Source organism: Phodopus roborovskii, unplaced genomic scaffold (assembly GCF_943737965.1).
Source record: "Phodopus roborovskii unplaced genomic scaffold, PHOROB, whole genome shotgun sequence".
In the NCBI taxonomy this organism is placed as follows: domain Eukaryota; kingdom Metazoa; phylum Chordata; class Mammalia; order Rodentia; family Cricetidae; genus Phodopus; species Phodopus roborovskii.
Window position 1 is genome coordinate 42,093,010 of NW_026126517.1, and position 21,222 is coordinate 42,114,231.

General features: G+C 39.5%; 1 protein-coding gene across 3 annotated transcripts in view; it reads right to left on the reverse strand.

The window, feature by feature from the left end:
• Window positions 1-21,222, reverse strand: part of Znf609 (zinc finger protein 609) — a 138,136-nt gene that overhangs the window by 94,333 nt on the left and 22,581 nt on the right. For all 3 annotated transcript variants that reach the window (XM_051197793.1, XM_051197792.1, XM_051197791.1), the window contains exon 2: window positions 9,527-10,400. In XM_051197793.1, the coding sequence (XP_051053750.1) occupies window positions 9,527-10,273 (747 nt within the window). In that variant the 5' untranslated portion in view covers window positions 10,274-10,400. The remainder of the gene's footprint in view (window positions 1-9,526; window positions 10,401-21,222) is intronic.

Genomic DNA, 21,222 nt, shown 5'->3' on the forward strand with positions numbered 1-21,222 from the left:
TGCCTCTTACTGAGACAGATCTAACATCTAAGGCAACATAAGCACTGACACCAGGATCATCTAGGACAAGTAACCAGGGAAAAGCATTTGATAGAAATGTCTCCTCAGACAGCCAAGGACATTTCTTATGTGGGTACTCTCATCCATGACTAAACTGTATCAAGAGAAATATACTTTAAAATATTAATATGGTCTGGCACCTTCCTGATGCTAATTCTTCCAAGCCTACTCCAATAGTACAACTGGGAAATTAACTGAAGAAGAAAGCAATCTTCCTCTGCTCTGCTCTCTACTTTCAGACACTCCTCTTCCATAGCATTGCCGTGTACAGAATCATTCTATACAAATACAGAGATAAAACATGCTCACACACACAAATAACTCTCAGCAGGATCCAAAAATCAAAGCCTAACCCCATGGTTTTTAAGTGAGCAAGTCCAATTTCCTTCTTTGTAGCTCTTGACACATGCTGGCGAGAAGCTGTCTGGATTTTTTTTTTTTTTTTTCTGCCTTGTTCCTGCACCAGAAGGCTCTGCACTGCAGGTCAGAGGATGATAAGGAAATGAACAGTGTAATTTCCAAGGCCTCTGAACACAGCCCTGTCAGCAGCTCTGGAGGCAGGTTACTCAAGCATGGCTTCAAGAGTGCAAACCACAGAGAGAAGGGCTCAGGCAGTCAGCAGTGGCAGATCTCAGCTGTGTGTGTTATTGCCACCTCTAGCCTGAAAGCACAAGCCCTGCTGTCTCCCTGGATAAGCCCTGCTGGTAAAAGCTCTTTTACCCAAATGGAAAAAATACAAATTCACATCAGAGTAGGAAAACTGAGGGCCAGGACTTAGATTTTATTTTTGCTTGCACACTTATGTAGCAACAAAAGCACTGTTCTTCCATGCTCTGCCATGAGACTTTATATGCTGGCAGACCCATGGCAACATCCATCCAACATATTCCAGGGATTCGGCCAAAAAGAAATGCAATTTATATGAAATGTGAAATGCAGTGAAGCTACTTCAGTACCTCTGAAACCTATTCTTGGGCTTTTGAAACTGTAGAATATAGCATCAGCATGCAAATTTTCCAGCCCAGGTTTGGAACTTCTTCTGGGCACAGTGCTGAATCTTAGCCAGTATGTTTACGTTTTCCTGTTGGGCTTCTTGTGCAGTGGACTGTTGTTATAAGTAAGATCACTACTGCCCAGGGCAGACTGACACATACTTCAACTTAAATGATTTTTTTTCTAATAGTTACTGAGTGCTGCCTGAGTAACACCTAGAATGGTGTTACATACCATTCTAAATGGTTTTTTCTGAGTTAACTAATGTTTTGTAAACAAGATTTTGTTATGTAGCCTTAGCTATCTTAGAACTTCCTATGTGAACCAGGCTGGCCTTGAACACATAGAGATCTGCCTGCCTCCCAAGTGCTGGGATTAAAGATATGTGCCACAAGGCCCAAACACTAATTATGCTGCAATAACCTATGTGCATACTCTTTTTCCATGTGACAGCTGGCACGGAACAGTTAAGTAACTTGGACAAGACTCAGAAGCACAGAGCTGATATACAAACTCCAGCAGTGAGGCTACAGAGCTCATTCTTTAAATAAGGAAAAAAATTAGAAAAGGGGTAAGGGAGGAGTGTGAGTACACATGCATTTGTCATGGTTTAGGTGTTCAGATCAGAGGACAATTTGAGAGTCAGTTCTGTGAGTTCTGGGAATCAAACTCAGGTCATTAGACTTGGCAGGGTCCCTTAACCTACTAAGCCACCTTGCCAGCTCCAGAGTATATTCTTAATATTAATCACAAAATCATAAAATTATGTGAATTTTACATTAAAGCTGGTTTTAAAATTAGAAATAGCTCCCAATATGTACCTCATAAAGAAGATATACAAAGGTTCTCAAAAGCTCTTTAATGTATACTGCAGTCATTTGGACAGACTTGAAAGTTAATATTTCTGAGTCCTTCTCCCAAAAAACTATGCAAAAGATCTGTTGTAGGGTCAACAATGTACACACACACACACACACACACACACACACACACAAACCTGTTACATATATGTGATTATGATATGTACCTATGACTGTGGGTACATGCATCACAGAACAATACAGAGGTCAAAGGACAACTTTCTGGAATCAGTTCTCTTCTTATACTATAGGTTCTGAGGCAGAAGGGGTGAGGGGTGGGGGCTTCAATTCAGGTAGTGAGGCTCTCCTGACAATAAGTTTAACTGTTAGGCCATCTTGTCAGCCGAATAACTCCACATTTTGAAAGTCATACTTACTTAGACTTTATGTGCATACTTTTAGGCACTCTACTTTAGTTGATAAACTGTTAGCTCTAAGAAAGGAGTCAAGGCTTTACTCATCAGTATACATATATTCCATCCCCAAGTGTAGTACCTAGAATCTAAGATACAACCATTTATATATGAAGGAAAGGAACAATGATATTCAACAGCCTATCTTCTCTCTACAAAACAGTAATATTGCTGGGTGGCGGCGGCATACACCTTTAATCCCAGAACTTATTTAAATTAATCTCTGAGTACCAGGCCAGCCTGATCTACACAGTAAATTCAAAACAGCCAGAACTACACAGAGAAACCCTGTCTTGAAAAAACAACACAGTAACAGTATCTGGGCCAGTGAAGATGGTTCAACAAGTAAAGAAAGGTATCTGCTTTTTAAGCCTGACGCCTTGAGTTTGATCCTGGGACCCACATGGTGAAAGGAGAGCACCCACTCCTATAGCTTGTCCTCTGACCTCAATATGTACGCCATCCCCCTCCCAAATAACAATTACTATTCATAATAGCTTGACAATCTATCAGTGATGTGTTCTGGTAAGCAGCACTGGACAGGGTTATCTGCTTATATAATTGCCAAACAGGAAAGTCACATACAACTTACAAGGGACAAGTAAATTCTAAAGTCTACACAATATAAGATGATTATAGTATAAAGCACAAGGAAAGAATTTGAAGGTTTCCAACACAAAGAAATGATAAATGTTTGAGATAAAAATGCTAATTATCCTTACTTTGTTATTATACATTGTATAAACATATCAAATGAACAATGTACTCCTTAAGATCGGCAATTAATTTATGACAATTCAAAAATGGACCTGGCAGTGTCTCAATGACTTAAGTGAAAATTTGGCTGAAAGACATATTTTGGCATATATGTATCTTAAGGAGTCAAGTTCAAAGAAGTAGCTTAAAAGCAACAGTCCCTATTCTACAAAAGACCCATTATGCCCTATCTATGAATGGTCATTCTTTTTTTTTTTTTTTTTCTTTTTTCTTTTTTTTTTCTTTTTAAGATTTGTGTGTCCAGGTGTGTGTGTCCCTGTGTGTGTAGGTCAGAAGATCACCTTAGGTGTTATCCTCAAGAATGTTGTCCACCTCCTTTAAAACAGGGTTTCTCATTGGCCTGGCGCTTGACAGATCAGGTGGCCAATAAGCCCCAGGGATCTGCCTGTCTCCACTTCCTAGCACTAAATCAAGTATGCTCTGGTACCACACTGACTTTTTACATGGGCTTTGGGGAATCAAACTTATGTCCTTGTGCTTCCAAGGTAAGCAGACTTTGGTGACTGAACCACACCCACTCCTTTACAAATGCTAACTCTTAACAGATATCACCTATTTAAGAACCCCAAATTCAGCTAGGCGTTGGTGGTGCATGCCCTTAATCCCAGCACTCGGGAGGCAGAGGTAGGAGGATCTCTGTGAGTTCAAGACCAGCCTGGTCTACTGAGTGAGTTCCAGGACAGTCTCCAAAGCTACAAAGAGAAACCCTGTCTGGGGAAGGGGGGGGGGAAGGGGACCTCCTTCCAACACTGGTGCATGATTTAATCAGGAGGCAGAGACAGGTGGCTCTCTGAGTTTGAGGTCTACAGAGCGAGTTCCAGAATAGCCAGGACTACAGAGAAAAACTGTCTTGAAAAACAAAACAGCAACAACAAAAGATGCTTTGTTTACTGAATGTCTGTGATGTTAAAGTGGCTGTAAAAACCAAGTATAGCACTTATGGGACACCTGGAAAGTTACAATCCAGTTTTTAAGTTTTTAAAATGGGTCAACAGAGAATCCCTGTGACAATTACAGATTCATTAAGAAATCTAGAGTAGCCGGCAGGTACCCATCTTTAAACCCAGCACTTGGGAAGCAGAGGCAGGCAGATCTTTGTGAATTTTGAGGCCAGCCTGATCTAAAAGCCAGGGCTACAAAGAGAAATCCTGTCTCAAAAAAACCAAAAAGAAATCTAGAGAAACACAAACCATATGATTTGGTGTTCAAGAGGCTAGAAAGATGGTTCGGTGAGTAAAAGTGCTGGCTGTAAAAGCACGAGGGCCTGGTTTGGATCCCAGAACCCTTGGGGGGTAGGGAAAGCCAGGCATGGATAGTTATATATCTGCAACCACAGAGATGTGGAGTCAAGGTGATAGAAAGACCGATAGGCTTGCTAACTGCCAGTCTATCTCTAGTTTAACTGAAGAGTCCCTACCTATAATATCAAGGGAATAAAGCAAGGTACTAGAGCAGAACATCTAACCTTCATGTTCCTGCACAAGTACATACACAGACACACAGATGGACAGGTCATTGAGCTCACAGAAAGAACATGGTATTAACCAAAACAAACAAACAACAAACAAAACTGGCTTTGGTGGCACATGCCTTTAATTCCAACACTTGGGAGGCAGAGGCCAGCCTAGTCTAAAAGCATTACAGGACAGCTAGAACCCGGTTTTTTTTTTGGGGGGGGGGAACACACACAAAAAACTGGCTTTAGTCAGGTGTGGCATGATAGCTCACACCTGTTATCCCAGCACTCAGGAGACCAAAGGAGAAGGATTGCTGTGAATTTGAAGCCAGCCTGGGATACAAAGTGAATTCAAGGCTCACTAGGCATAAAGACCCAGACTCAAAAGAAAAACAAAAACAAGCAAACAAAGACAAAAATACCCAAACAACAATCTAAAAAACAAAACAAACAAACAGAAACAACAACAACCAAAAAAACCCACTAGCTTCCATGATACACTTTGTCCTAATCTCTGAAAGCCTGGGAAAGTCACATGACCTCTCCATTCTTAGCTTCCTGTCTTCAAAATGGGGAAATTGGACTAGATAATCTTTCTCTGGGCTCACCCATAAGGAAAACAAGAGCTGCTGAATAAAAACAAATTATGCTTAAGTTAGACAATGCAACTTGGACCTACGTAAGAATCAGCTATTTATTTTAGTTTTAGGAAACAAGGTTGACTGTGATACTGTCAATAACAGAAAAGAATAAGAGACCTGACTTAAGTTGGGCAACGAAGGGTTGCCACACAAAAGAAATGAGCTGGAAGGGATAAACTAGAATGGGAAATCAAGGGCAAAGGAAGATGCTCTCTGAACACATAAAAGATAGAATCCAAAATCTGAAGGCAAAAAGCTAAGGCACCCTTAACTGTTTTCTTTGTGTCCTAAATTAATGAGAGTGGTAAATAAGCAGAGCAGCAGAAGCTGATACCCAAACACTGCCAAAGCAGAGTGTAAAATCAAAAGCAACTGCTAAGGAAAAGGATGATTGGGATTGCAAAATTCTACACCCTAACTGCAAGGGCTGACTTGAAAAAAAAAAAAGTAAATAAATGCCTCATCTGAAAGTACTGAACATACACGCTGACAGTCAGCACTGATAGATCACTGCTGTCTTGTTTGTGAATTCCTTTTTTCTTGCCTGTCAGAGTGGCGACAAAAGCAGCAAGCTCAGGACACTCAGACAGGCATCCTGCCTCCTCCTCCCCACCTCTCCTTCTATCCTTAACCTAACAACCTATCAATCAAGCCAAAAGCAAGGATGCAGGCAGGAGCCAGAGGTTCCATGTGTTTATTCCTGGGCATTCGCTCCCCCTTCTCTTCAGGAGCGTTCAACTATTCAGGGCAGCAATGGCTGCTAAGAGCCATCTCTGTCTCAACAATTCAGGGCAGCAATGACTGTTAAGAGCCATCTCTGTCTCTCCAGTAAACTCTGTCAGGAAGGTGTGTTGGAGTAACAGGGATTTCCTGGGGGGGGGGTGCGGGGGGAGCGCGGGAATACACATCCTGGGCTGAAAGAAAATTCCTCAGTCACAAGGAATTTTCATTACCTTCATAGAGGAAACCCTGGAGTAGGTAATTTGAATATCCAACCCCTGATTAGCTAATGCGCAACATGGGAAGACAATTATAACTAGTACCACAGACTCCTCTCCTATTTGGAAAGGGGGGCAGCTGGGCCTGGTGAGATGGCTCAGTGGTTAAAAGCATTTGTTGTTGTAGCAGAGGACCCAATTTCAGTTCCTACAACCCACAGGGTGGCTAACGATTATCTATAATTCCAGTTCCAGAGAATTCAACACATCTTCTGGTCTCTCTGGGTGCTGAATACATGTACACAGACATATATTCAGGCAAAACACCCAAATACATAAAATAAATCTTGAAGAGAGAAAAAAGCAGAGGATGTGATATCCTTAGTCAAAATGTCTTCCACATTTTGAGTTTCCCCTCTTCATGATAGCTCCCAGCTTGATTACATCATACATGATTTGCTGTTTGGGTTCTGTTGATTGTCCCTACAAAAAGTAACATTCCAAACCAGTTATATCAGAGGCAAGCCTACATTTCTGGGGGGGGGGGGGGGTGGGATCTTGAAGAGGTTTCAAAGACTCTGCCTGCAAACTAAATACAGCTTGAATCAACACTCCCTGAGCAGCTATTGTATGCAACACCCTGGGGTTCCAAGTTCTCAAAAACTGATGCTCCCTGCAAAGCTCCTATCTTTTCTTTCTTATCTACCTCTCCCCTAGCTTTGTGTTCTGGCCAACAACCATTCTTCCACTGAGCTACAACCCCAGATCCTTTCCTTTCTTTCACTTTGCCTCCTCCCCTCTTTCCATTCCAGAAATGTTTTTTCCCTGCAGAGTGTATTCATCTCCTAGCAACTTCCAAACATTTACTTAAATATTTTATTAACCAAAGACAATACGGTAAAGAACCTTTGAGCAAGTGTGTCCAAATGGGGTTCCAGAGCACAAGGTAAGAATTTTTAGAAAAGACTCAGCCAGGTAGTTGGTTTATGCTAGTCATCTCAGCACTACAGAGGCAGAAGCAGAGGTAGAACTACCTCAAGTTCAAGAACAGCCTGGTCTAAGCAGTTCCAGGACAGCCAGGGCAGGGCAACACAGAGAAATACTCTTGAAAAAACAAAACAACAAAAGAACAGCTTGGTCTATACAGTAAGTTCAGGCAAGCCAGGGTTACATAAAAAGATCTTTATGGAAAGAAAAATCACAAGAAACAAAAAAACTAAATTTGTGCTTATGGTAACATTGTACAAAAAATTGTATGCTTCTCAAAATACTTCCCAGAAATTACTTTCTGCCAAAATATAAAGCACTATCACTCTCCCCACTTATCTCTCATCTGCCTGCTCCATTCTTAGTCTACCAGGGAGGTAAAGCTTACATCAAAGTTACATTAAGGGGTAAAACTCCATAGCACCAGGATGAAACAACTAAAGGTACAGTATCTTTCGGGCCATATAGCTTTAGGTGGCTCTATAAGAGAAAACAGATTCCATTTCTTCCTTAAAGAAAACCATGAACACAACACAAAACTAAGCAATATTAATCCTCACCTACAGACTGCAACTGAATTTAGAAGATTCCAACACAGGTACTCTACATGATGAGAAAATGAAGACTACCCTCAGAAGTACTTTTCCACACAAGAAGAACAATGACTGTGAACATAAAAATATGGTAGGGACTTCCTGAAGCCAGATGTAGGGAACAGTCTAATGGGCCTGGTACAGAAACAAGAACTCCTGGTACTCCCAGGCCTCTTTAAAACAGCATTATCCATCTGTACCCCCAGAGAAAATGATAAATCACAGCCAGCACAGGATAAACCATGCCAATAACCAGCTGGAACTTGACTCTACAGAGGTGGACTACAGCATCTGCCACCCAAACACAGACAGCTTCTCTGGCAGCTGCTACTGGCAAAAGGGAATCAACCATTGTGTTATATAACTGGAAGAAATTCACAGCCGAGTTACTAAAAATGCCCAGATGTTGCTAAAAGCTACAGATGCTACAGATGTGCTAGTGCTAGAGACAGAAACCAAAATACCTACAGAAAAAAAAAAAAAAAGGCACAAGCTACCAGTAAAAATCCAGGCAATAAGAGAGCACCACCACCCAAATACATATATCCAGCCTTTATTTATTAACACTTACATATGGAAATAGGTATTCCCTTCTGCAGCTGATGTAATTACAGAGAAATCAATTTATGCCGCATCTGCTGCAATCAGCTGAGTGCATAGGGTGAGCAGAGCAAAGCAGAAAATCAAGAGCCAAAGAACAGCTCATCAACAGGCCAGCTGCTTTGTAGGAAACTGTAGGCTGCTCAAGTTTGAGGCAGCCTGAGGTGACCCTAGACTGGAAACATTCTACTATAGCCTTACAAGCTTCATTTCCTGAAACATCAACTAAGATCACTTTCCTGGAGGGAGGAACTCAGTCCTAATGCCTCTTGGGTTTGCAGGCACCTATGATTCCAAGTCAGGCAGAAGGCGAGGGATCATTACACTATTTGGCAACAATAAAACCACCAGGAGACTTTGATTTCCGATGGTTGCAGGAGATAACTGGCAGAGAGCAATACTTTCAGGGGCCAAAGAATCTTTCTAGGCCTAACTTTCAAAACTACCATAGAAACTCACAAGGCCCGATTAAGTGCTGTATAGTATAGTCAGTACCTCCTGCCCCTTGTTTACTAGACTGGTATCTATGTATCTTTGTTTTTTGGTAGCTACCAATTGATAGGCCATGACAATTAACTCTTTGTCCTACAAGAGACCCAGCACTATCATTTATCCCACTAAGAACATCAGTTAGGGGGTTGGAGAGACAGCCCAACAGTTAAGAGCACTAGCTGCTCTTCTAGAGGACCTGGGTTTGATTCCCAGAACCCACATGGCAGCTTACAACTGTCTATAACTCCAGTTCCAGGGGACACCAATGCATATAAAGTTAAATTAAAAAACAAAAACAAAAAACCCAAAACCATCATTCAGCATAAACATGTAACTAAAAGTCTAATACATTTATCAACTATTATGATTCTGATAATGAAACTCCAGTCAAGCAGGAAATCACATGAAGATTTAATGCTAGCCTCTAACAAGTGTCTGACATGTGACAATAACAAGGTGTGAGAAAATTCATCCTACCAAGTAGCTGACCCCTCAACCAAAATCGTATTCCAAGAGGTCTGGGCCTGCTGCAAATGACTCTGTAGGGAATCCTTTAATTTGGAACAAAATCACATTACCATTACCAGCTGCTCTGACCTTGTAATTGGTCATTACCCACAAACTAATGAGCCTCCCACAGAATGCACACAACACTTGGCAGTTAGTCCTGGGCAGTTTTGACGAGCAGTGGGCAGCCAGATCTGGCTACCTCTTACCTTTTCGGACTTGACTTTCTTTAGTGGCCGACACTCATTCTCCCCTTCCTCTGGCTCAGGCTTAGTTCCCAAAGGATTGAGCGCTGCCCCAGGTTCAATAGCTATACTCCCAAGTGGCTCCACAGTTCCTGTATCCATCCCTGCACTTCCATCATACTGACCACCCCGTCCTCCCAGGGGAACTGGCTGGAGGACCCCAGGATCCTTTTCTGAACAAGTCGCCACTCCTTCACTTCTCTCCTTCTTACTCTTAGATGAGCTGTTCTCCTTTTCCTTCTTGGAGCCAGCTATACTGCGTGACACCTTAGCAGCCTTCTCGGAGCCCTTTGGGCCAATAGCAGCAACTAGGCCTCCAGCATTGGTGCTGTCTCCTGAGCGACCCTGCACTTCTTTCTTGTTTGCTGCTCCCTCACTTGGAGAGAACAAGGAAGTCCCTGGAGTGGGCTTGTTAGTGTCTTTGCCACTCTTATTCCTTTTGGATTTTGATTTGCCTTCCTTCCCTTGAGGACCTGGCACTGGGGTCACAAACTTGATGTTGTCTGGTAGTGTGGCCACAGCATTGGGAGCTGGCATCCCCACCTCCTTTGAGCCTGACATTTCCAGTTTCTGCTGGTCCTTTTCCAGATCGGCGTCCAGGTCAATGATGAGATTCCCTACTCCAATGTCCCATTCATCCCCACTGTCATATGTTTCAACCGGGTTTGCATCCACTCCTTTCCCTCCGGAGGCTCCACTGCTCAAGGACATCTTAGAGTCAACGTCCCACCTCAAGATTCAAGGCTCTTCCTTGCCCCCAGTTTTCCTGTTTTCAGCTTCGGCTATGTTCTCAGACCTGCCTCCTTGGTCAGTACATGTCCAGTGGACATCATCATCGCTGAAAAAAGAAAATTTTAAAAAGCTGTTAAAGAAAACAATACAGGCAAGGAGACAGCCTGAAATAAACTCTCACAGAAAATAGACTCCTCTTGTGTAGTTCTCATACTTCAATGAGCAAGACAAATTCAGTTGTTTTCTAACCATATCACACTGGATCTGGAGAAGGTAATTCCCATTCTATCTCCTCAGGGAAGAATACAGTATTTCTAGTTGTCCAAGAATCTGTGGTGTTAATTAGTAGTCCTCTACAATTAGTTTCCCATTCCTGAAAGACCCAGCTTCTGCTACCACTGCCAGCTGGCAATCCTGTCTGAATCAATACAGGCCCCAGCACATCACAGATTGAAGCTGCAACAACCCTGCTCACATCTCCTTTCTGTTAGCTGCTTGAATTATCAGTGACTCAGAACATGATCTAGCAAAAGCCTTAATAGCTCTCTACTAATAGGGCCAATCCTACTAAAAATAGTGTGCAGATTCCCAGCATTCTAGCATTAAAAAAAAAAAAAAAAAAAAAAAAAAAAAAACACCAAAACCTAATTATGGCTAAGGGAAAGAAAAAAGAGAAAGCAGAACTAGGGAAAATGTAAATTCACTCAGGGTGTAACTGCAACCAAAGAAATATTTCTCAGAGGGGACTAAACTTATGACTTGAACCCAGAGAAGCCACAAAGTTCTTATCAAACTCAGGTAGGAAACCATGTCTACAGAGCAGGATTCAATATAGCCTTTCCCATTAAAATATTTACAAAAGAAAAATGTTTTACATTACTCTGCTGAAAGCCTGTCTCCCAAAAGTAGAATGAACCTTTACTTTGTTACGGTAAGATTTAAAGAACTAACTGAAAAACACCAATGCATGGAAGAGAGACTGGCTTTAAAAGGATAGTTTATGTGTTTCCACTGCCTTCTGGCTTAGGAGACCCAGAGGGAAACAAAACCTAGAAAACCCAGCAACCAATTTGTATCATCCAGGTATGTTTGTTCTGGCCTATTCTTCTGTGTACTATCTTTCTATCTGTTTAGAAAACAAAACAAAACAAACTTTTGTAACACAATTGTGTATAAAGAGCAAAGAGCAAGCCAGTAGTGACACGGAGTGATTATTTAACAAGAAATGATTCACATAGGACAAGGCAAGTTGTGACTTTCCACCTATTCTGTCATAACAGTGTTTATCTAGGGTCCTTAGACCAAAAAAAAAAAAAAAAAAAAAAAAAGTCATTCTAGAAGAATAGGGTTGTACCAAATGAACACAAGCAAGTAACTGTGATTTTAAGCAAGAATTAATGTATTTTAATCTCCAGTTCCAGTTTACCTTTCGATTTGAGAAGTACACCCATTACCTAAGTAAAACGTTTTCTGTCACCAGCAATTAATTATTATAGCAAATATTAAGTCTACATAAACCTTGCTTCCTATAGGATGAGCTAAAATAAGGATGGGAGGATAAGATGTAACAACTAAAAGAAGAAAAATTATCTCATTGAAGAATCAGAAAGTTGAGGATTTTGAAAGGGACCTAAGAATTCTAAAAATATTTTTAGTGAACAATTTGGAATTTTTAATACTCAAGATTTGGCTTACAATAGTAGTATAACAGATATTTGTTCATTCGCCTGACGTTCTTAAAACCTATTCTCTGCTGGACAGTGGTGACACAACTTTAATCCCAGTACTAAGGAAGCAAAGACAGACAAATCTCGTGAGTACAAGGCCAGCCTGGTCTGCAGAGCTAGTTCCAGAACAGCCTAGACTACACAAAGAAACCCTGTCTAGAAAAACCAGCCCCTCCACCCCAAAACAAACAAACAAACAAACAAAACGTATTCCCTAAGATGTGCCAGGCATTAAACAAATGTTAGAAATATAGCAACAAATCACAATGAACAAAGAAATGGGCTAAGGGCATTTTTAGAAAAGAGGATGCTAAACTGAATTCCCACTACAGAGGATTATTACAACACAGATCTTCCCCAATTTATAATGTATCACCTCTGTAATCTCTTTAATTGTGGCTAGGTTTAACATCTACTCCACAGTAATTAAGAGTTTACGCACCATCTCCAGATCTGCATTAGTATCTGTGTAATTTAGCCACTAAACGACATCATGTTGTTTTATCCTTGGACAACCACTATAACTTTCCTTTCTCTAGAAAATAAGATGGTAATAAAGAGACTGGAGGACAGAAAAGGAAAGCACAAACATAAAATAACTGGGACTTGCTAAGAGTTCTTTTTTCACTATACTGGCTGACTTTTGTAAGAGCAGGATAAAGCATGCCAATAAGGAAGAAAAGCATTAAGAAGGTAACATTTCATTCTGAAATGAAAAGATATAACTTACTTGAAAGGACAAAAAGACATACCACTAGGGGAGAGGGAAGCAGAGGGTGGTAAAGTGCTTGCCTAGTTGCTTATTAAATATACACAAAGAAAGGAAGATACAAGTAAACAAAACTAAGTATCAATTAAAACCAGAGCAATCAAAAAAGCACAAAGATCATGCAATGTTATTCTTCCAGAGTGCAAAGAGAATGAACAAAGAGAAAACAATAAAGGAAACAGAAAGATACCATTTAGTACCTGAAAAGGATGGGAGAAAAACAACCTATCAAAGACAAAATACAGAAAAACACCTTGAGTAGAACCTGAAAAAGATCACTAAATTTTGAGCAAATTTATTTATTCAGAGAGAGAATCTCAAGCACCCCAAGATGGCTAAAAATTTGCTAAGTAACTGAAGATGACCTTCATATGCCTCTGCCTTTCCTTGGCTGAGATGTCAAGCAGGTACCACGCTGTGTTTGTTTGTTTGTTTGTTTTTGTTTCTGAGACTGAATCTCCTTATGTTGCCCAGGCTGATCTCAAACTCATAAGCTCAAGTGGGCCTCCTACCTCAGTCCCCAGAACATTTGGGATTATAGACATTTGCCATCATATCTGGTTTTGTGAAATCAATGGCTTTTAAAAAAGAAAATCACAGCCAGGCTTTTAAAGCTAGAACTCTGGAGGCAGTGGCAGGTGAATCTCTGAGTTGGAGGCCGTCCTGGTCTACAGAGCAAGTTCCAGTACAGCCAAGGCTACACAGAGAAACCCTGTCTTGAAACAGCCCCTGTCCCTACCCCCCCATTTCCCAAAATACCAATATAGGCTACATGATAGTCTTTAAAACAAACAACAAAAATGGGAGAGAAGAGAAGGGAAAGGAAGCTACAGAATTATTTTTTAGGTAAGAATCTTTTACTAGATGCTATATAACAGAATAAATAAACTTTTTTTTTTTTCTTTCTCCAAGGCAAGGTTTCTCTATATAGCCCTGTCTGTCTTAGAACTTGCTCTGTAGACCACACTGACCTCAAATTCAGATATCTGCCCACCTCTGCCTGGAATTAAAGGGGTGCACCACCATACCTAGCTGTGAATAAATAAATCCTTTTTAAAAAAAAATCTTATACTACTAGGTCTGCTGGCAAAGCTATTTGAGAGGATGAGGCATGAGGCTCACAAGTTTGATAACTGTCTATACTAGAATTAAGTTCAAAACTAGTTTGTGCATCCTAGTGAGATTCTGTCTTACAAGTAACAAAAACATTTTTAAGTGGCAAAAGTTTTTAATTGTTACATCCCAACAGCAGTTCACCCTCCCTTCTCTCCCCCCATTCCCTCCCCATCAAAAACATTTTTAAAAAAGGAAACCAGTTGGGCCAAACATTCAAGGTCCTAGCTTTGGTCCCAGTGCTGACAAAGCAAACAAAACTTATATAAGAAGTTTTATGCTGTTTTTAATTGTGTCAAAACAATGTACTCTTTTCATGTTTTAAGTTTTTGTTTTATTTCTCAAAACAGGGTTTCTCTGTGTTGTTTTGGAGCCTGTTCTGGATCTTACTCTGTAGACCAGGCTTGTCTTAAACTCACAAAGATCTGCCTGCCTCTGTCTCCAAGTGATTAAAGTTGTGCACCACCACCATCCAGCTTTTTTCTTTTTCCTTTTCCTTTTCTTTTCTTTACAGGTTTTCTCTCTATTTCTATTGCTTTGGAGCCTATCCTGGAACTAGCTCTGTAGACCACACTGGCCTCGAACTCACAGAGATCTGCCTGCCTTTGCCTCCCGAGTACTGGGTTTAAGCTCTTTTTTTTAATTTTTAAAAGATTTGTGTGTATGTGTGTTTTTTGTTTGTGTGTGCACGCACATACACACACACACTCGAGCAAGCATGCCATGTCCATCCACAGAGTCCAGAAGGCAGCCCGGGATTTCCTGAAACCAGTGTTAAAAATGTCTGTGGGTACTGAGAACTGAACCCAGTCCTCTGTAAGAGCAGCAAGTGTTCTTAACCACTGAGCCTTCTCTATAGTCCTATTTTCAATTATTTAAGAATATATATATATAAATATATAAATAAATATATATATATATGTATCGTCAGAAATTACACAGAACACTAAAACCATTTCCATAAATGTAAATAACCCTTGTAAATACAAATTCTGAATTGTACAATCTGAAGATTCCATATAAATACTAAAAGTTACCTTTACCTATTAAAGTTATTTTTGTTCTAAAAAAAACTATCTAGAATTTCTGAATGTCTAGAACATAAAATAAAAAAAAAAAAAAAAAAACACATCCCAAGGAATGATTTCAAGTGTCCTGATGTTCTTTTACAGATAAGAATTGCATAAGCAATATGTTACTTCAACCAGGTGACTTTTCTGAAACCTGGCTTTCAAAACTCAGCAGGCTTCATAGTAACTTTAGTGGTACATTTCAAAATGTACACTGTAAAATTGCCAAGGATTCTTTAATTAGCCTTGGCCACAGCAGCCAAACCATTTCCCATCTGTTCCCTACAGCATTCCTGGCTTTATACTGCTAATAATCAACTCTGACAGGTCAGTGCAGAGATGTTTAACCTTAGGAGGTAGGATAACTACCAAGCTGGCTGGAAATGAAAAGCAGTGACCTCTTCCTTCCATAGATGAGAAAGTGCAGGATCAGGACAATCAACAGCTTATAGAGACTGTCTCAAAGCACTTACAATGTGCAAGAGCTTCTGTGACTGCTTTCCTTCCTTTCTAATTGTACTCCATTTCCCTATGTAGGACCCTCACACAACAGACTCCAGTATCACTTGTCTACCATGACTTGTCAGTGTCATCTGTGCTGTTTCTATACATATCACCAAGAAACTCCAACCTGCATGGGGATGGCTAAAGGACCAAGAAGGTCTAAGGATCATTCTTCAATCTCTATACCTATCCAAAGCAGTGTCATCTCACAACTGAAGTCCAGATCCCAATCTCCTATTCAGAACCAAAATATAGCTCTTGGCCTAGCAGCTTAGGGACAAATTAATAAACCACACTTTAGGTTATCAACTGCATGTTTTGAGGGCATTTGTCATAGATCATACTATTTGTCTACCATAGGAATAAAGCAGACCTCTCTTTTATTAAGTTAAGACTGAAAAAAGTAGTTCACTGCCCTTGTCCAGAAGGCAAATCAACTACTTAAGTCATACTTACATATAAGCATAACCAAACCTATTGCATATTTAATATATTCTAATAAAATAAACTCCCAACACTATTCCTACCTTCAGGAAAACCTTATACTATAATGACAGAGTCTATCTTATTTCAAAATCCTTCAAGCCCAGAATAGGGGTGCAACTCAGTGACAGAGTACCTAACTATTGCTAATAGGGCTCTGGGTTCAATTTCTAGCACCTCAAAACAAAAATCTCTCAGGCTCAATGTATGAAGTTCATGCGTTTAACACATTTGGACTTTCATCAAGTTCTTCCAACCCACGAGATTGTCAACTTGACACGACAGACCGCCAAATAAAAATGGTATGTAGTTCAAAATGGGTATGTACATACAGAATTGAAAATAAATCAATGGGATACAATGAAGTTGCTGAGAAGGGTATCAAGTGATATCATCTTCCCTGAATTCCAGATGCTGCCCTTAATCACACCATCTTAAATAGCCTCCGGTGAGGATAGAAGAACACGTAAATCATGCTGAGCTTCCTCAGACAGAGATAAGGAATTTCCCTCTCCACCTGTCACACTTCAGGAGAACTCACTAATAAACTAAATTTCCACCCAGGGTTCTGTGAGAAAAACAATCAGCTTCCCTTTGGGTCTTTTCCTTACATTACACTAATTTATTACATTAATTACTGTAACAAAGGAACTGTGTCATCTCCTCTAGTAACATAGCTTTCTGCCATATACCGACAGTGAAGTTAGACTTCAAAAAAATAAAATCAAATCAAATAAAAAATAAATAAACGAACTGTACACATCTGAAAAGACAGATCCAACCAACGGGCCCACCTGACCATGTGTCACATAAGGACAGCAGAGTAAAATTGTAGCACCTTCATCTCCAAGTCTTCAGAAGTTGCTGCTCATGAACAGGCTTACAAGATTCTATTCTCAGCAAAGATTATGAGGCTTGACCTGTTTCATTTCACACAAGCCACTGACATTTCCACCAGGACAAAGCTATTCAACAGAACTCGGGTATAGATCTTGGTTGTATGTCAATAACATTCTGTGCCAGCATTAAATACCTCACACAATATGAACAGCATCCTAAACATATAAATAATTCAACTCTCCAGAGATTCACCTGGTGAAACTAACTCATATAAAAAAACCTTACCAAGAACTGTAAGTAAGCCAAAAAGCAGAAGGCAAAGGTTATCTCAAGTAATTAAAAAAAAAAACCTCTGCCACTCTGCTCCTGTTGTAATTAAAGGGCTACATAGCCCACTATATTTTCCTCAAAGGGGAGAATACTTCTCTCTCTCTCTCTCTCTCTCTCTCTCTCTCTCTCTATATATATATATATATATATATATATATATATATATTTTTTTTTTTTTTTTTTAATGTAGAAGGGAGCTAGGGTTAGTGGGAGAGTACTTGTCCCACTGTATGAGGCATGGATAAGGCCCTGAATTCCAGCTCTAACACCAGGGATGGGGAAGGAAGGCATGATAGCACATGCATATAATCCAGATACTTGGGTAACTGAGCCCAGAAGATCACAAACTAGAAGTCAGCCTGAACTTTATAATAAGTTCTAGGGCAACTGGAACACATGGTAAGACTCTGTCACAAAACAAACAAACCAACAACAACCAATTGGGGCAATATTACAAAACAAAGCAGGTTCCATGTTTCTCGAAATGTTTAATTGTTCTTTAATATTCTGTTAACTTTCAGCTCCATCTATGCATAATTCCTTCTAAAACCAGATGTCCTAAACTTAACCAACTTATGTGAACCCATGTATGGATAGTTCCTTAACCTAACCTACAAGAGGTTAAGATGGCCTGATAAAGCCATCTTAAGTTGAAAAATGTCCTCATGACCAAAATATATCTACAGGCTGAATATAAAGGCTTAAACTGCATTATACCATAAAGTATGGCTGTTAGCACTATGACTGAGAGGCTACCGGGAGCTGCAGCACCCCCACCCCAGCACTTTCCTGAAATCCTGAGAGTACTAGACCACATATTTCCAGTCCAGATATGGGTAAACATTAAAATCAAACTCTGAAGTATAGTTTGCTTTCTTTCTAACTTTTTTTTTTTTTTTTTAACTGAAACAAGGTTTCTCTGTGTAACAACCCTGGCTGTCCTGGAACTGGCACTGGAGACCAGGCTGGCCTCAAACTCAGAGAGATCTGACTGCCTCTGCCTTCCAAATGCTGGGATTAAAGATGTGTGTCACTATCATTCGGCACTTTCTAACTCTTAATAAAGGGTCTGGAATATGGTTCCTATTAAATATCTATAATTTTCTCATAATCATGAAGTAAAAAGTTCTAACTTAACCAATTAAAAATTGAAGACTGTATATACTTGTAAAAAATGGTGACACCTGATTGTAATCTCAGAATTCTAGACCAACCTAGTCTACACAGGTAGAACCTGTCTACAAAAAAAAAAAAAAAAAAAAAAAGAAAAGGAAATGGAATTAGAGGATGGAGACATGGCTCAGCAGTTAAGAGTGCTTACTTGCTGGACTGTTCCCAGCATTCACATGTTGGCTTACAACTGCCTGTAATTCCAGTTCAAGGGGATCCAATGTCCTTTTCTGGCCTCTGTGGCCTCCTGCATGTACATGGTGCACATAAATTCATGTAAACAAACACACATACAAATAGCTATTTTTTATTAAAGTAAAATAATTTTAAGTTAGTATACAAAGGATTGGATATATATAAAGGAATGGGCACATATTTAAGTACATAATAAATACAAAAATTTTATCAGACTTAAATGCATTCATTTGTCAAAATGGTCATGTCTGGAAGGTCAACACTGACAGGGAAGAAGTATGAATTGATTTGTGGTTATGTGGCTAAACAAAAGATGTACACAAGATTTGTGCAGTTGGTAGGCATGGTAGTGTTTGTTTTTAAACCAAGCACTCAAAGAGACAGAACTCTGAATTCAAGACTAGAACTACACAGCAAGTTCCAACCAACCAGAACTACATAGCGAGACTGTTTCAAACAAATAAAAACAGATAGATGTGTGCATTTACTATACTTTACTGTATAGAAACTATTCTTCTCAAACAAAATTAAGGGAGTAAATACAAAAATCTAATATTATAGACTGGTGAGATGGCTCAGTGGATAAGAGCACTGACTCCTCTTCCAGAAGCCCAGGTTTATTTCCCAGCACCCATATGACTGCTAACAACTGTCTGTAACTCTAAGATACATCTACTGACACCTTTACACAGACATATATGCAAGCAAAACACCAATGCACATAAAATAAAAATAATATGTTAAAATCTGACATTACTAGATCCCAGACAAGGACTCGGTGCCTTGTGCATGCTAGACATGTGCTCTACACTGAGGTATATCCCTGTACCTTTAATGTGATGTTTTAAACTTACTATTTATTTTTACGTATCTATTTATTATTAGTGTGTATATGCATGATATGTTCGTGTGGGCACAAATGCCACGGTACATATATGGAGGTGAAAGGAAAACTTTGTGAATCCTGTTTTCTCTTTCTACCTTTACAAAGGTTCAGGGATTGAAGTCAGGTTGCTGTATTTGTACAGCTATCACCTTTACCTGCTAAATTATCTCATCAGCCTCCATTTAAAGCAATATTTTATGTAAAAGGAGTCAAATATCACAGGTTAGGGCATTTTGAAGGGTAACAGAAAAGGAAAAAGAGAGGGAAGAAAAAAGTTAACCAAAGTATAAATTATGACTCAATATTACCTCACTATAAGATCTTAGATCTGAAAAAAATAGTGAAAGAGAAATAATAAACGAAGGAGGCAAATACAGATACTAACTCTTAGTGGGGGAACTTACGTGAAACCTAAGTACATCAAATGGCTCAGAAAGAAAGATTAGCTAAACATAACGCATACTGTTCTAACCAAAAACTGTGACATGACCATGTATTAAGGAGGAAGGGGCAATAGTGCAATATACTATTTATTATTTATATGCACACAGGAATAGCTACTAGTGGCATATGGCTACAGTCCCAGCTTCTCAAGTTTAACTGATTGATCCTAGAGCTTGAGACTAGCCTAAGAAACATAAAGACCATGGCAAAAAAAAAAAAAAAAAAAAAAAAAAAAAAAGGGGGGGGGGACAGAGAGAGAGGCCAAATATACTAAAAATACTAAATGCTAAGAAATTGCTTTTAGAGAGTAAGTCCTCCTATTAAGTGGTACATCATAGATTAAATTGTGATTTTCTTTTAAAGTTGTAGCACTGTTACACATGCATGCACGCAACGACCCTGCTGAAGATCCAACCCAGAGATACATAAAGAAACCGTTTTGAGAAAAACAAAAGCAAACAAACAAAACAAAACAAAACAAAAAAAAAAAAGGAAAAATCAAGAAACAAAACAAAATCATTTTAAGAAAGAGAAATTTCTTATTTAGTTTTTAAGACAGAATCATACACAGACCAGGATAGCTTCAAACTCACTAGCTGTGTGAACACTTGATCTCCTTCCTTCACCTCTCAAGTGCAAGTATTACAGCACAACACCAACCCAACAATTTTAATAAAATGAAAAGTCTCCCTAAACCTTCCTGGATACTCTTTAAAAAAGACTATGTTGAAATTTATTTGGGGGATGGAGAAATGGGTCAATGATTAAGGGCATGTACTGCTCTCTCACAGGACTCAAGTTTTGTTTCTACTTTAGGCAGCTCACAATCACTTGTATCTTCAGCTCCAAGGGATCAGATAGATGCCCCCTTCTGGCCTCTGCAGGCACCTGCACTCACATGGACATAACCACACACAGGTACATAACTAAAAAATAAATCTAAGCTTAGCATAATGGTAAAAGCCTTTAATACCATTACTGGAGATACAGGCAAATCTCTGTGAATTTAAGGCAAGCTTGGTCTATAAAGCAAGTTCCAGAACAGCCAGGAAAAAACCAGACATAGAGAGATCCCATCTCAAAAATACCACACACACATCCATTAAAAAAAAAAATCTTGTAGGCTATGAGAGATGGCTCAGTGGTTAAGAGCACTGACTGCTCTTTCAGAGGTCCTGAGTTCAATTCCAGCAAACACAAAGAGGCTCACAACCACCTGTAATGAGATCTGGTACCCTCTTCAAGCCCACAGAACACTGCATATGCAATAAATAAATAAATATATATATATTTTAAAGTCTTATTATAGGAAATCACAAAACATGTCTTCAATCCCAAGCACTCACTAGTTAAATACCAACCTGAGCTACTTGGTAAGACTATTTAAACATAAATAG